Raw genomic sequence first — 13,883 nt, forward strand, 5'->3', positions numbered from 1 at the left:
AGGCAATACATATGCAAGCGGTCACTCTTGGTCATAAAGAAGGCAAGTTAAAGGTGGCGGCATGGGTACAAACCCTAATTTAACTCGGGACAAACCCTAAGTTGCCAACTGATTCCTCTAACCACCACATCTCCCCTTAATATGGTAATATTTGTTGCTGGAAATAAGGATACAGTTATAGAATGTATTACTACTGACAACATTAAAGTTTAAAGTACAACCATGTGATATTTTTCAGGCAGGAAAGGACCAATTAACATGGTTGGGTGAGGCAGAGACATGAGAAGCTTGGTGACCTTCAGACTCAGTTTTTTTTAAAATTCTTCTCTTACCTTAGTGGAAGTATGTGTCATAATCCCATCATGTAGTTGCTTTTCTCTGCATTGTAGCCAGCTGAGTTCTCCTAGGAGGACCTCGTACCCACCCACCCAGGAGACTTTAGTATAAATGAAATGAAAGCTAAGCTCTTTGGAAGGTAGAAGCAAAGCCAGTTAGAACAGAAAGGGTGGAGGTTAAGTGGAGTGAGCTATTGGTTCTGTCTCTTATACCAATGAAACTTTAAATGAGACGTTTCCTTAGTCAACCACTGTAGGTAATGGACAAGAGTGATACTCAGATGTGAGTCACATGTAGAAACACATACCTGGGAAACCATCAACCTTGTGTTAACAACCTGTGGGAGACCATTGCTACAAATGCTCTCTGTGGGAGACCATCGCTACAAACACTTGTTACTCTTTGTCTGAAAACCACATAGTAGAAGTTCTGGAACCAGGTTTCTAAAGTCCAGCTGAGTGAGCCCTGGGAATTCAAAGCTTGAAGTCTCAACAAAAGATGACCAGGGCTATTGAGAAACTCTAGTGCCGTAATAACCTCTGGTCAATTGTATTCACTGAGGCTGGGCGATCACAAGACTCTGTTAAGAACCATTGTCACCATTAATTGTTAATTGAAACTCTTTTTTTCCTACCTTAGGAAAATGAGTCATGCAAATTAGATTCCAGAACACCTCATTTAATCAATCAAGTCTTTAGTGAATACCCAAGTGGTCATAGAATCTCACCCTACCTCTTGGATGGAATACAGGATAAAGGAGGAAAGCCATCTCAAATCTCTCTATCTGTAAGTCACTGATTTCTCTAGATTTTCCTTTTTCCCAAGTCTTCAACATGCCTAAAGCAAACTCAGATGCTCTTATCCCATGTTGAAACAGCTGAGAATATTCATAAAGGTCAGAGTCAGCAAATCTTCTACAGCCCCTATAGCCCCAAGACAAGCTCAGAGAGGCTTAAAACAGGACTGTGGGAAGATCCAGTGATTCCAAGGAAATCTGGATGTCCTCACAGGCACTAGATGGTTGTTATTGCTTTCTCTTTTGATATACTATTTCCCCAAGCAGATCCTGTTACTGTTTAACTTGGCTATTGTATTAGTCTATTGGCAATGGTGTTTTGAATGGCCACCGTCAGGTAAATGATGTGGGTCTTTTCAAAATTAGTTAGCCAAGCAATCTAGGATACTCGTAATTTAGAAAGCTTAACCAGGAGAAGCTGTTCTCTGATATCCTTTGCCTCACAAACTTAAAAAAAAAAAAAAGGGTTTAATTTGGCTTTATTTAAGAAATATTTCCATTTCTGAACCTGCAAAACTATGATAATTTAAAAACATTAACAAAATTGCAAAGTCATTTGTTTATTGCAGGGTTCCCTGGGGAAAAAATATAAATTTATCTAAGACTCATTCTCTACTTACTGAAATGTCTAAATAGATTGTTTAAAATATGAATTAGAACTCTTATCTAAAAATAAACATCATAGTTTTCTCCAAATACAAATGCACACAGTTTACATTGCTAAAATTCATTTCAAACATCTGAATATTAAGCTTTATCAAGTGTTTTAACAACTTAAGTACTTCAGTTTCATACTTTAATGACTACTTCAGAAACTTACTGCCCTTTTAAATCCTCTAAATCATCCCAAATACCACAAATAATCATTCTGATCATTCTAAAGAAAAAAGATCAAACACCACATTTCACGTAGCTCTCAAGCCAGTAACCCAGACTGTCTGTGTGTGCTAACTCGCTCTGTCTGACTCTCTGTGACCCTATGGACTGTAGCCTACCAGGCCCCTCTGTCCACGGGATTCTCCAAGTAAGAATACTGGGCTGGGTTGTCATGCCCTCCCCCAGGGGATCTTCCTGACCCAGGGATCAAACCCACTGTCTTCTACGTATGTTGTATTGGCAGGCGAGTTCTTTATCATTAGTGCCACCTGGGAAGTCCAGATAACCCTAGGAATGGACAGAAAAACTCATGGCCATCTCTACAGCACTGTGCACACTGGATCTTCCAAGAGATTCTGGAGCATTTCTAGGGCACAATGCTTCACTGCTCTGCTCACTCCACAGCCCCCAAATTAGTCTAAAACCAACTGGCTTTCTTTTCAAACTCCTACCCTCCATCTGCAGGCGCCAAACCCTGCAACATTTGTTTATTTTAGGAGAGAAACAAAGATATGACACAAAAATTTAGTCTTCTGGGCGAAATTATTTTAACGCATGCCATAAATTCTTTAGCATCTGAAGGAAACCACACGCCTATAATAAGAAGAAAGCGGAGAAGATGGCATGTCGAAAAAGCAGCAGCAGGCAGTAAGCACAAGTGGTGCTATCGAGAAGGCGGAACTGGGTCTCTGCTGGAGAGAACACAGGATCAGGACTGGATTTTCAAAACTGTTATCAGGGACTTCCTGGTGGTCCAGTGTGTAAGGCTTCCCCTTCCAAGGCACAGGGTGTGGGTTCCATCCCTGTTTGGGGAACTAAGATCCCACGTGCCTCGAGGGTCGAAAACCCAAAACATAAAAGAACAGAAGTAATATTGTTAACAAACTCAATAAAGACTTAAAAAAAAAACCCAAAAACTGGTATCAGAGTCAAAGAAAGGAAGGAAGGAATTTTTTTTTTAAGCTGAAGATAGTAAGAGTTTAACTCAATTAGACCGAAAGGAGGGCTGGTAGGAATGGAGTTTTAGCGGGAAATAACCTGGGTTTCCACTTGGCCACTAACCAGCTCATGGGACCTTGACTAAGCCACTAACATTTCTAAGGTCCTCTGAGTTCCAAAAGAAGTGTTTTAGTGATGAGCTTACAATCCTTCTGTTAGGATGATGCAAGAATTTACAAAGAACACTGAGGTTGCTTTGATAATTAGGAGAGTATTTAAACACAGCCACCGACTTCGTGTAAATGAACCCTTCGTGGAGGTAGAGTGAAAATGGGGTCACGAGTTCAGGACTTGGTTTATTTCTGATCAGGCAACTACAGAGCTGGAAGGGGGCTGACTAGTGTCTGTGATTACTATTTCAAAAGTAGAATTACAGATAAGGCATTCGAGTGATTATTTCTACCTGTGAAGTGCAATGAGGCCATTTCTCTACAGTCCTCAAAAGCAGCCTTTATAATCACTGTCATCCCCAGAAAAAGAGATGACTTAAAGACATCAGCCTATATTCACACAACAGGAAGCATTTCTAATCTAGAGGCCACTAAATGCATTTATGGATTAAATATGTATTAGACAGTGTATCTCTTCTAAGATAATTTTTCAGAGAAGAACCTAGCACAACCCTCTCTAAATGAATATTGAAGAGGTTAATATGTTACAATATATTATCCATTTTATCCCAAGTGTCCATATTACATGAGATAAAATGGCCAAGGCTTACGGGAAAAAGCAGCATTGGCCAGCAGAATAGGACTATTAGACATGGATCCAAATTCTATTAATTTCTGTTAGCCCTAGGATCTTATGTACATTATTTAACCCTCTTTTTTTTTTTTTTTTTTTTTTTGTCATTTATTCACAGGCAAAATGCCTCTTACAATTTAAGGGGATAAATTTCAAATACAGCATAAGACACATAATAGTCAATAGATGTCCAATTTCATCCCTTAACTTCTCCATATTTAAAAGGAAAAAGGAAATTTCTTCTATGATACACTTACCATACCCAAAACCACTTTCCCACAGTGGATACCTGACAGATAAATTAATTTCCCTTCTGATTCCATAAGATTCAAAATCCTGTTTAAAGAAACTATTAGAAAAAATAATTTAACCAAAATGAAAATGATTTTACCTTCACTCAACAGCAAAGCCCAGTGTCCAGAAGGCCAAAGATGAATCACTTAGGCAGATCCCTGAATTAAATGCCTGAAAAGTCAAAGTGATTCCAGGATGAACCATCTCAAATATCTCGAAGGCCAAAGAACTTCTTTTTTTTTTTTTTGTCACAGTGACTAAGGTTGCCAGGGGGATAATTATTTCCAGATATTTTGTCAACAGGTAACAATACCTTCACATCCCTGAATAAGACAAGCTTTGGTTTTACTCCTGGTGTAGGTGGTGGGGATGTGGAACAGTGTCCTCAGGATTTTAAATATCTAAATTGGTTTTTACCAATCTTTGTACTGACTCCTTTCAGATGCCAATGAATGCACCTTGATTCAGGACACCACAAAGCCAAGTCTTTTCAGGTATGAATGAATTGTGTCTATACTAAGGTCTTCCAGTGGAGTCCAGATCAAAACAGAGAGGCTGTCTCTGAAGATCTCCACTGGAGTGGATTGCCATTTCCTTCTCCAGGGGATCTTCCTGACCCAGGGTCAAACCTGGGTCTTCTGCATTACAGGCAGACTCTTTACCGTCTGAGTCACCAGGGGCTGTAAGTTCCAAAGACTTTCACAGTATTGTTTTTCATTGTAATCCTAATCAATATGGGGGCTGGGGACCCACTCTGGACTTTTAAAACTAGCACAAGTATCTTGGCAACAACTTCAAGGCATCAGAGCTGCATTTGGAGGCTTTTCTAAACCAGATTTCTATGTTCTACCAACTCCTGTCCAAGGTACCCCAACCAGACTTTCTTGCAATGATAACCTTCGAAGTAAGAATATAAACAGCTATAGATACAGAGGAGGAAGGAAAGAAAGCTGGTCCTCTCACCGCTTTACAGTGAGTGTGCATTATGAAGGCATACAGAATGTGTGAGGTATTCTCCTGTTTGATTACTTAATCTTTACAGAAACTCTACATTGTAATCTTCATTATACAGATGAGAATTGAAGCACAGAGAAGTTAAGCAATTTGACAAATGTCGCACAGCTAGTAAATGGCTGAAACGAAATTCTTAAGTCATCCAAAATGACTAAGAAAATAAATCAATTCAAAAACAAGTTTAGAAAGCATCTTAAGTGATAAGAAGGAAATGTGGAAATACTTGGCCTTCCCAGCTGAACACCATTTTCTTACATAATCTTGAAATGTGTCCTTATGACCTGGGTCCCTGTGGCGCTTGCAGATGGCTTCCATTTCAAAGACTCTAAAGCTTTCAGGAATTTACTCCTAGATTTCGAGGCATGCTCAATTAGCACCTCCCCTCTCTAACTTCCTTGACTAGTCAAAAAACTCTTGCTTTCCCTGTTTTTGTTCAAAAACATCTACTGCCTTTGGAAAGCCTGATTTTTAATGTTCCTTAAACCCTTAGGGTGCAGAAGAAGAAAAATATATTATGAGACTCAGCATCCACGTCATCCCATTTCTGAGTTCCAGAACAAAGAGAATGTCGTTTAATCACTTTGCTTCCTAGGCTTGTGTCTTTTCAAAATTACAATTTAACTATCCACTGGTAAGATCTAGATGATTATCATTTACTTCTGATACGGTTTACTGGACATTTTCTTCTTACATGACACTTACCTAGATGTCTGTCTTGATAGCAGGGGAGGGGACGGCATTTAACAACAATCTTTTGGCAGGCTGGGAACTTCTGTGGTTTTAAGACCACCCCTGTATTTTCTCAAAAGAATTGAAATGCCATCTCTTGAGTTATGTAGGCAGCCGTGGGAAATTCAGTGAGGGTGGCCATTCTGGCGTCATACAGTCCACATGGGAGCAAACTCCCATTCAGTATCTCATAGAATTTCAAATATGTATCTCCATGAGGTTTGAAATATCCTATTTCTGACTGAATATACTGAAACCCTCAAATCTTAATCAGCATGGAACAAAAACACAGCTCAATATACAGAAATTAGTTACTGATGTCAATCACACTGATGACTACGTTGAAAATGCAGACTGAGAGGGCGAGGGGCCCCGAGGAGCCAGCCACTGTACTTATGCCCTTTTCAGACATGTGTGATCCTTTTTATAGCCTAAAATTAGGAATTATTACTCCAGTTTTACAATTGGATAAAATGAAATTCAGAGTGGTTTGAAGCAATTTGGTCAAAGTGGCCCAGCCAGTGCCTAGAGATTTTTCAAACTGACTCTCCTTTCGACTACACCCTAGGAAACCCCCCTATCAAGAATATTTTCTCTCTAAAAAACGTTCTGGCTATTCACAGCCTGGGTTATTTCCTGATACTAATCCACCAGACTTAAGCTGCAAAGTTCCCATTGCATTGTATTACCCGAAGTCTTAAGAGTCAGAATAAATGGACAGGATTCAATGAGTTAAGAAAACGTGATAAAACAACAGATTCCGTTCCCATCCCCCCACCCACCTCCAGAACTTCAACTCATATACAAGCTCAGTTTTACCTCCACAGCACCTGGCTTCCAGTTTACCAACTAAAATAATCATCAAGAAGATGTTAATCTTTTGATAGAGGATATAAATAAAGTAGTAAGTTAAAACTACATATTAGAAAGATAAAGACCTAAGCAATTCAGAACATCTCTTTCAACAGAATCAGACACCAAAGGAAATCAATTGCTTTTGATGAACAATAGTGAGCAGGCCTCTTTTTAAATATTTTTGAAACAAAATTTTATAAACAATAATAAAAATAAGGCAGAGCAACTTTATAAATCTTCTGTTTAGTATAAGCATTTGTTTATTACAACTTTTAAAATGCTTTCATGTGAATGTTTAAGACCCTAAATGAACATGCTAATTTAAGATGCTCAATGCAACCCATTTATTTCAGGGGTACACTGGTAAAAATCGGAAACAAGTATCTTAGTAGACCAGCTAGGCTCTCCCTTCTATATACATACGGATAAAAACAGAAAACTGATTATTTTCCAAAGACCAACATGAAGCACTATAAAATGATATTCTGTACAAACTATTTTGTTTCATATCAGTAATAAAATTTATTTTGTAACATGAGTATATATATATACAAATTGTGTGTGTGTGTGTGTGTGTATACGTATGTATATACCTGGCACCTTACTTTCCTTAAAAATGGTTTTGGTATTTGGTATTTTTTACAAAATTACAGTGGATATTACAGACATCCATTTAACAGTGACCAAATCTCCTAAGTTTTTCATACTCCCCTTATCTTGACTGTGGAATGAAAATGGCTTGAAATTTTCCTTAATATGAAAAAAATTTTAAAGACAAAAATTAACGAGACAGAATACATCCAACCTTAGATTATAATACGGTTTGTTCTAGTAAATCCAGGAAGATTGCAACGGATGCCTCCAAAGATAAGGAGCCAGAGCCCTGTAGGACTCTTCCACTCAAATCAGATGTTCAAATTAGGGTGATCTACGGGGAGAAAAGGCTCTCTTCTGCCTGCATAATAAGAGCAAGTGTATCAGTTAAGGAGAGATACGCCACTGGCGCCGCTGATAATATGGTCATTGTCGGCGCATTTTGTCAAAAGGCTCAGCTCCCTTTCTCCACCTGCTAAAGCTTGCCAAAAAGCTAGCTGGGTAAAAGAATAAGGTAACCGATCATTTATAATTCAATTTAAAAATTATCTTGCTCAAAAACCTGAGACTCCTCGAATTGGGGCATATTGGTATATACTTGTTATTGCATGTGATCTATACTCTGACTCATCTGTTATTCAAAAACATAACCTAAAGAAAAAAAAAAACCCTACCCCTAGCCCTCTAAACCCTAAAAAATCCACCCAATACTATGGAGGACAGTGGGTAGCAGGCGGCTACCCTCCATATCAAATAAAGGTCCTGATACATTCAGCTTGATCAATATCAAGTTTTATTAACAGGAACAAAAAAGATAATTTCCATTTTCCTGTCACGTGTTGTCTTACCAGGGTGTACTGAGAATACTGAAACATAAAATTCTTTCAAGTGTAACGTACCATGGCAAAATGTAATTATTTAGCTCCTTTTTATACACAACAGTTAAGTCTCTTTTTAGCTGGTAGAACAAACTGGCCCAAAAAGAGCCCATAATCTGCATCACTGGGAAGAAAAATCAGTCATCAACCATCAAATGTGTGTGTGTATGTCCACATATGTATATATACATATGGAGACATATATCGATATATACGGAAAAGAAAAATTAAGAACTTAATAGACCATCTTCACCCCAGCAGCCCCACGTGCCTTCTTCCTCCCCTACCAGTGGTCTCCATCTCCATGGGGTTCTTCTCGGATTTTCCTAATGAAACAATGAGGCAGGAATCAAAAGAAAACAGCGTTAGGATCCTGACAAAGTAACGATTTTCTCAACTCTGGGTTTTGTAGGCCCTCTTGTTCGAAGAAATGCCAAATGTCTTAATTTCTCCCGTAGTGACACCAGGGGCAAGACCCACTGTCATTTTTGAGACCAATGTCCCTTCATCAAACGGCCAGCAGCAAAAATCTTTCAGACAAACGGTTAACTGATGCAAATTAATAGGGCCACCATCACTGCAGTGCGATATGTTACAGGAAAAAGAACAATGAACAGCACGAGAAAGGAAAAGAGCCGTGTTCGGTTACAAAAACATTAAACCCCACAGTTTGCCCTCAGCATCAAGGCTAATCTTATTTTTCATCAATTGAAATACCTAAGAAGGCAAAAGATGAGATAGCCTGGGAGAAGAAATATACGCACGGGGTGGGGGAAAACTGTCATCTGTATCCAAGGGTTTCACGCAACATTTAGGGCAAACGCCTTTGTTCCTGGGCTTGGGAAGGGAGTGGGTGGGTGGGTGATGGAGGGATCAGATGGGTCGGCCCGGGCCCTCCACACCCTGCTCTCCGGCGCATGCGCGAGGCCAAGACAAAGGAATAGGTAATTACAGTCCGGATTCATTCATTTTGCCCGCAGTACTGAGGTCTGTGAGCCCCAGTTGTAATCCCTGCGAGGCTGATCCACACCCCTAGTGCAGGAAGACCACCTCTTTGACAGTGTTTGATTTTAACCTGCCGCAGATATGCTAGTGGCCTCGCGGCAGACCGAGGCGTGGTTGTCAATCCTGTTCCAGATACTAAAAAATGCACCCATGTGCGCTGCGTTATTTTAAGCAGGGTGAAAATTACACAGGCAAAGACTGTTCACGGAGTTCTTTTCAAGGCGGAAATGTCTCTTCAGGAAGCAGATAAGGAGCCCAGCCAAGCGTTCGATGAATATTCATGAAAAGAATGCGGTTTGTAGCCACGCATTGTGTGTGCGCTCGGATCCAAGGATTTTCTGCAATTTTTATTCTCTGGGGAAGGAGGGAGGAGGCGATTGGGCGAAGAAGGGGGAACAGGGGCCAGGCGTCGGGTTTCATTATTAGCGCTTTAGGCAAAACCTACTAAACCCTAAACCTTCGCTCCCGGCCGGGCTAGGCGGCGAGGGGCCGCGCGCTGTCAGGTTCAAGCTCACACCCTCCGGGCCAGGGCCGCCAGAGGAGGCGCCCAGTGCATTCTCCGAACTGAGTGCTGGAGACTAGGACACGCTCAGATGGAGCCCACAGGTTAATGGCAAGGCAGCTCGGCCCCCTCCCGGGCTGGGGCTCTGATCGGCTCAGTGGTGCCTCGGGAGGCACGTTGTCGTGTGAACCTCGCATTCCTCGGCCACCCCAAGCCAAGATTCGGGAGTCCCAGCGGACAAGGAAACCCATTTGCTGAACCAAAAAGCCACCTCCTTCCTTCTGATCACACCACGTCCCCCCGTATCCCTTCTCCCCCTTACACTCTCGCCCCACCCCACCCCCACCCTTCGTCTTCTGCCGCTGCGACCCCCGCACCCAGCGCCTTCTTCCCGGCGATGAGCCGGGCGGGTGACAGCCTCTCCCACCAGACTCACAAAACTGTCTCTTCGGGACTCAGTGCACCGCAAGGGCTTCACGTTCCGCAATCTCCTGCTGCACTAGCTGCTTTCCTCCCGCTACCCACCGCCAACTCCGCTTAACAGGCTCACCAGCCCCCCATCCCCCCAGCCTCCCCACCCTGCGAGTGGCTGCAGCCACCCACCTCGGGGGGCCGCTCCCCCCATCTCTCCAGTCCCCCGCGGCGCGACGGAGCCCTCCCCGAGGGATCCCCACCCCCACGACCAGCGCCGTCTAATCGGGGGCCCCGCACCACTCCCCCTCCCCACACCCCCCATCCCGGGCCGCGGCGCCGAGAGAGAACAAAGGGCCTCGGGGAGGGGGGGGAGGCGGGTGCAGATGGGGAAAGAAGGGGGTGCCGGTGGGGGGAAGGGAACGGAGGCTCCCGGGGCGGCCGGCACCCCGGGTCCGGGGCGGCTGCGGGGGCCACCGGGGCGCGCCTCCTTACCGGGTCTGGGTGCCTGTGGCCGCCCCGAGGTGAACGCGGTGCCGCGGAGGGGCCCGGGTCGCTGGGCGTCGTCCGGCCGGGTGCCTGGCCGCTAGGCGGGAGGCTCTCTCCCCGGCTCGACGGCGGGGAGCCCGGAGCGAGGAGCGAGCTGTCGCGCTGCTGCCGCCGCCGCCCTCGCCGCTGCCGCTACTGCCCTCGCCGCCGCCGCCGCAGCCTCTGCATTTCTCGCGCGCGCGCTCCCCCTCCCCTTCCTGCCCTGCGCCCTCCCCCCGCGCGCCCGCCCGCCCCTCGCTCGCCCCGCCCCCCGAACGCCCCTCCCCTCCCACCCACTCGGGGCCCCGCCCGCCTCCCGTCCGCTCCCCGCGGTCCCCCAGCCCCGCCTGCCCGGGTACCCCCGCCTGCCTTCTCCAAAGGGCTGGTTCCCCTCTTCGCCCCCTCCCCTTCCCTCCATCCCCGGGCCCCTCCTGCCTTCCTAGCCCACTCCCAACCCACCTCCCCTCCACTCCTCTCCAGTCCTTAGCCCCCCATCTCCGCCGCCTCCCCTCCCCCTGCAGCGCCGGCGATGTTTGGGGCACACACACGCACACACACACACACACTTGCTCTCCATTGCGCCCCCCTCTCTCTCTCCGTCTATCCTGTTTGGAACGGTTGGGTAAGAGGTCTCGGGCTCTTTCTCAGACCTTGAGGGGCCGCCTCGAGGTGGTGCCTGACGCCCCCTGCCCCTTGCTACCCTTTCTCAGCATCCTATCCGAACGCTCGCTATGTCCGGCTGAAATCCTGATACCCGGGCGGGCAGTGAGGTTCGGGGGAGGGGTTGACCTGGTGGCTCCCTTCGGGCCATTAGGACCGACGCCCGAGGGTGGACAGTGGTCTCCCAGGGCAGGCACGCCTGGGCGGCGCCCGGGTGCACCGAGTGTGCTGCGCCCCGGCAGGCTGCGGCTTTGGACCAGCGCGGCGCGGAGGTCCAGCTGGCCGGGCGCGCGGCGTCGCCCCTGCGAGGATGCTCTCAGGACTTGGGAGAAGAAGGAGGGAAGACCAGAGCCCTAGGCACGGAGCCGTCGGGTTTTTGTTTGTTTTTTGGTTTTGGGTTTTTTTTTTTTTTTTTTTTTTGATGTCTGTGCTTTGACGGAGGCACCAGTTCTCAGGAAGAGAGAGTTAGCCGAGACAAGCCGCACAGTGCAAGCTCAGAAACGCACAGGTCAAAACCGTGGCCATCTGCGGGGTGTGGGGTGTCCCTGGGGGGCTGTCACTTTATTACAGGAATACAAAATAACCACCAGGGTGGGGATGTATGCTCACCTTGCTTATCTGTTGGCAAGAAGCAAATGCGAAAAATAACGTAACACGACATCGCTTAGAACGGTATAGCTCTTTTCATTAGACAAAAGCCAATTTTACCCTTCCTGCAAAACCCTTCTGAGGCTTTGGAACTTTCATTTGCGGCATTTGGGCGCCCTCTGGCGGTATCTGGATTGCTTTCTGGCTCGCCCACATCGCAGCAAAGAAAACCAAAGTATGCTGCGGCTGCTTCTCCAGGACGGTTCTACCCTCTTGACCTGGGCGAGGATTGGAGGATAGGAATGTATCCAAAGCCGGAATGATACAGTGTAACCATATGTTACAAGGAGGCAGACGCCAAAGGCAAGTGCATCCGCATTCAAGTGGGAAAAGGTAAGTCCATTTCCGATTAACAAGGAATAAACTTACCAGAATTTAATTGCTATATTTAAATTAAGCTGGGTGACAATATCAACCCCATACAAGCCTCGAAGTTTTGCAGTGGAACAAAGCTCCCCGACTGTACTGATATTTACGGTTTATGTGGGTCACGCCGAATTAGACAAAGGCGTGAAAGCTGGAAATATACACCTATGAAAGCCAAAGGGGCAAGGGAATTCTGCAGTCGTTGTCATTTTTTTCTTTTGTCTGTTTCCTATTTAAATGAAATAACAAAATGTGTGTGTGTGTGTGCGCTCAGTCGCTAAGTCCTGTCCAACTCTTTTCGACCCTTGGACTGTAGCCTACCAGGCTCCTCTGCCCACGGAATATTCCAGGCAAGAATAGTGGAGTGGGTTGTCATTTCCTCCTCCTAGGGGATCTTCCTCACCCAGGGATCGAACCCACATCTCCTGCAGCTTCCGAATTCGTAGGAGGATTCTTTATCACTGAGCCAAAGAAGTAAATATGGTACAAAAACAGGGAAGCAAATTACAAATAAAAGCATTTTATTTATTTGAACATAAATGTTCAATAATTTTCTATGTTCAGTATATGTCCCTCATTCCAGCACATTATTTTGAAGTTAGGTGTTGGGTTTCTCAGTCTCCTGTTTTGGACAGATAATTTTCTGATGGGGGTGGGGATTGGGTGTATCTGTCCAGTGTACTGTAGGTTGTTCATCATCGTTATTGACCTCTATCCATCCACTAGTTACCAGTAACATACACAGAAACACACACGTATCACCTCCACCACCACCACTTCTGACAACCAAAATGTCTCCAGACATGGCCAAACATCCCCCGGGAGGCAAACATCCCTCCAGGTTGAAAACTACTGACCTATCTTTTTTTTTTTTTTTTTGAACTGTTATGAGCAAGTCTTTAAGTTTTAGCCCTATGCAATTAAATGAGCACTTACAATTTTATGCTCATAATATGTATTGAATATATTTGTTAGGGTATCTGCATAGTTATTTCATTTAGCATTCAGTTTTCATCCCTGTGATCTTCCAGTCATGTAAACTCATCCCCAAATGAGTAAATATGTGTTCCTATTGTGTTTGTGTGGTAAGTCTTTGGATGTTATCTTCTATCTTTTCATTTAAAAAAAAAAAAAAAAAAACCCTAACAATTAATGTTTGGTACTTTCAGTGCTCCTAGCTAAATTTTCACGATGGAGAAAACAAGCCTTTCAAAGGTGTGGTTAGAATATAGATCACAGGTTACCATAGAAACAGGAGGCAAAAGCTTACAAGCTTACATCAGTGAGACTTCAGGTCTCCTCAGTTTTGTCTTCCATCAGATTTGTTTATTTAAAAGATTTTTACAGCAATTCTTCTTTAATGAAATAATGATGTAACTGGCTGATAGTGCTATTAATCTTAAGAATGGAGGCTTTTCCAGAATTTATAGATATGCACCAGGTGGTACCCAACACGTTATATCTGTTATATCTCAATACATTATAAAATCCAATTTGTTGATGTTTTTAGACTCATTTTTAGTTGTTCATCTAACATCTTACATTTTTAAGATGCATGCTCTTGAAAGGTTTTGTTTCTTTTTTTTTAAACCCACACTTAGGGAATTAATGACTAAGCAATTTAAAGCTCTGGAGTTCAGAAAATTGT

At 44.3% G+C, this 13,883-nt stretch overlaps 2 protein-coding genes across 2 annotated transcripts in view; one reads left to right on the top strand and one right to left on the bottom strand.

Annotated features, from left to right (window-relative positions):
- BASP1 (brain abundant membrane attached signal protein 1) overlaps nucleotides 1–10,685 on the bottom strand; it is a 54,516-nt gene extending 43,831 nt beyond the window's left edge. Inside the window, exon 1 of the mRNA XM_068990687.1 lies at nucleotides 10,529–10,685. The gene's annotated coding sequence lies outside the window, so the exon portion shown is untranslated. The remainder of the gene's footprint in view (nucleotides 1–10,528) is intronic.
- LOC138094460 (WAS/WASL-interacting protein family member 3-like) lies at nucleotides 10,020–11,048 on the top strand. The gene is made up of 2 exons (XM_068990528.1): nucleotides 10,020–10,032; nucleotides 10,192–11,048. The coding sequence occupies exons 1-2, from the start codon at nucleotides 10,020–10,022 to the stop codon at nucleotides 11,046–11,048; spliced, it is 870 nt and encodes a 289-aa protein (XP_068846629.1).
- The last annotated feature ends 2,835 nt before the right edge of the window (nucleotides 11,049–13,883 follow it).

The sequence above is a fragment of the Capricornis sumatraensis genome, chromosome 18 (genome assembly GCF_032405125.1).
Source record: "Capricornis sumatraensis isolate serow.1 chromosome 18, serow.2, whole genome shotgun sequence".
Lineage (NCBI taxonomy): Eukaryota > Metazoa > Chordata > Mammalia > Artiodactyla > Bovidae > Capricornis > Capricornis sumatraensis.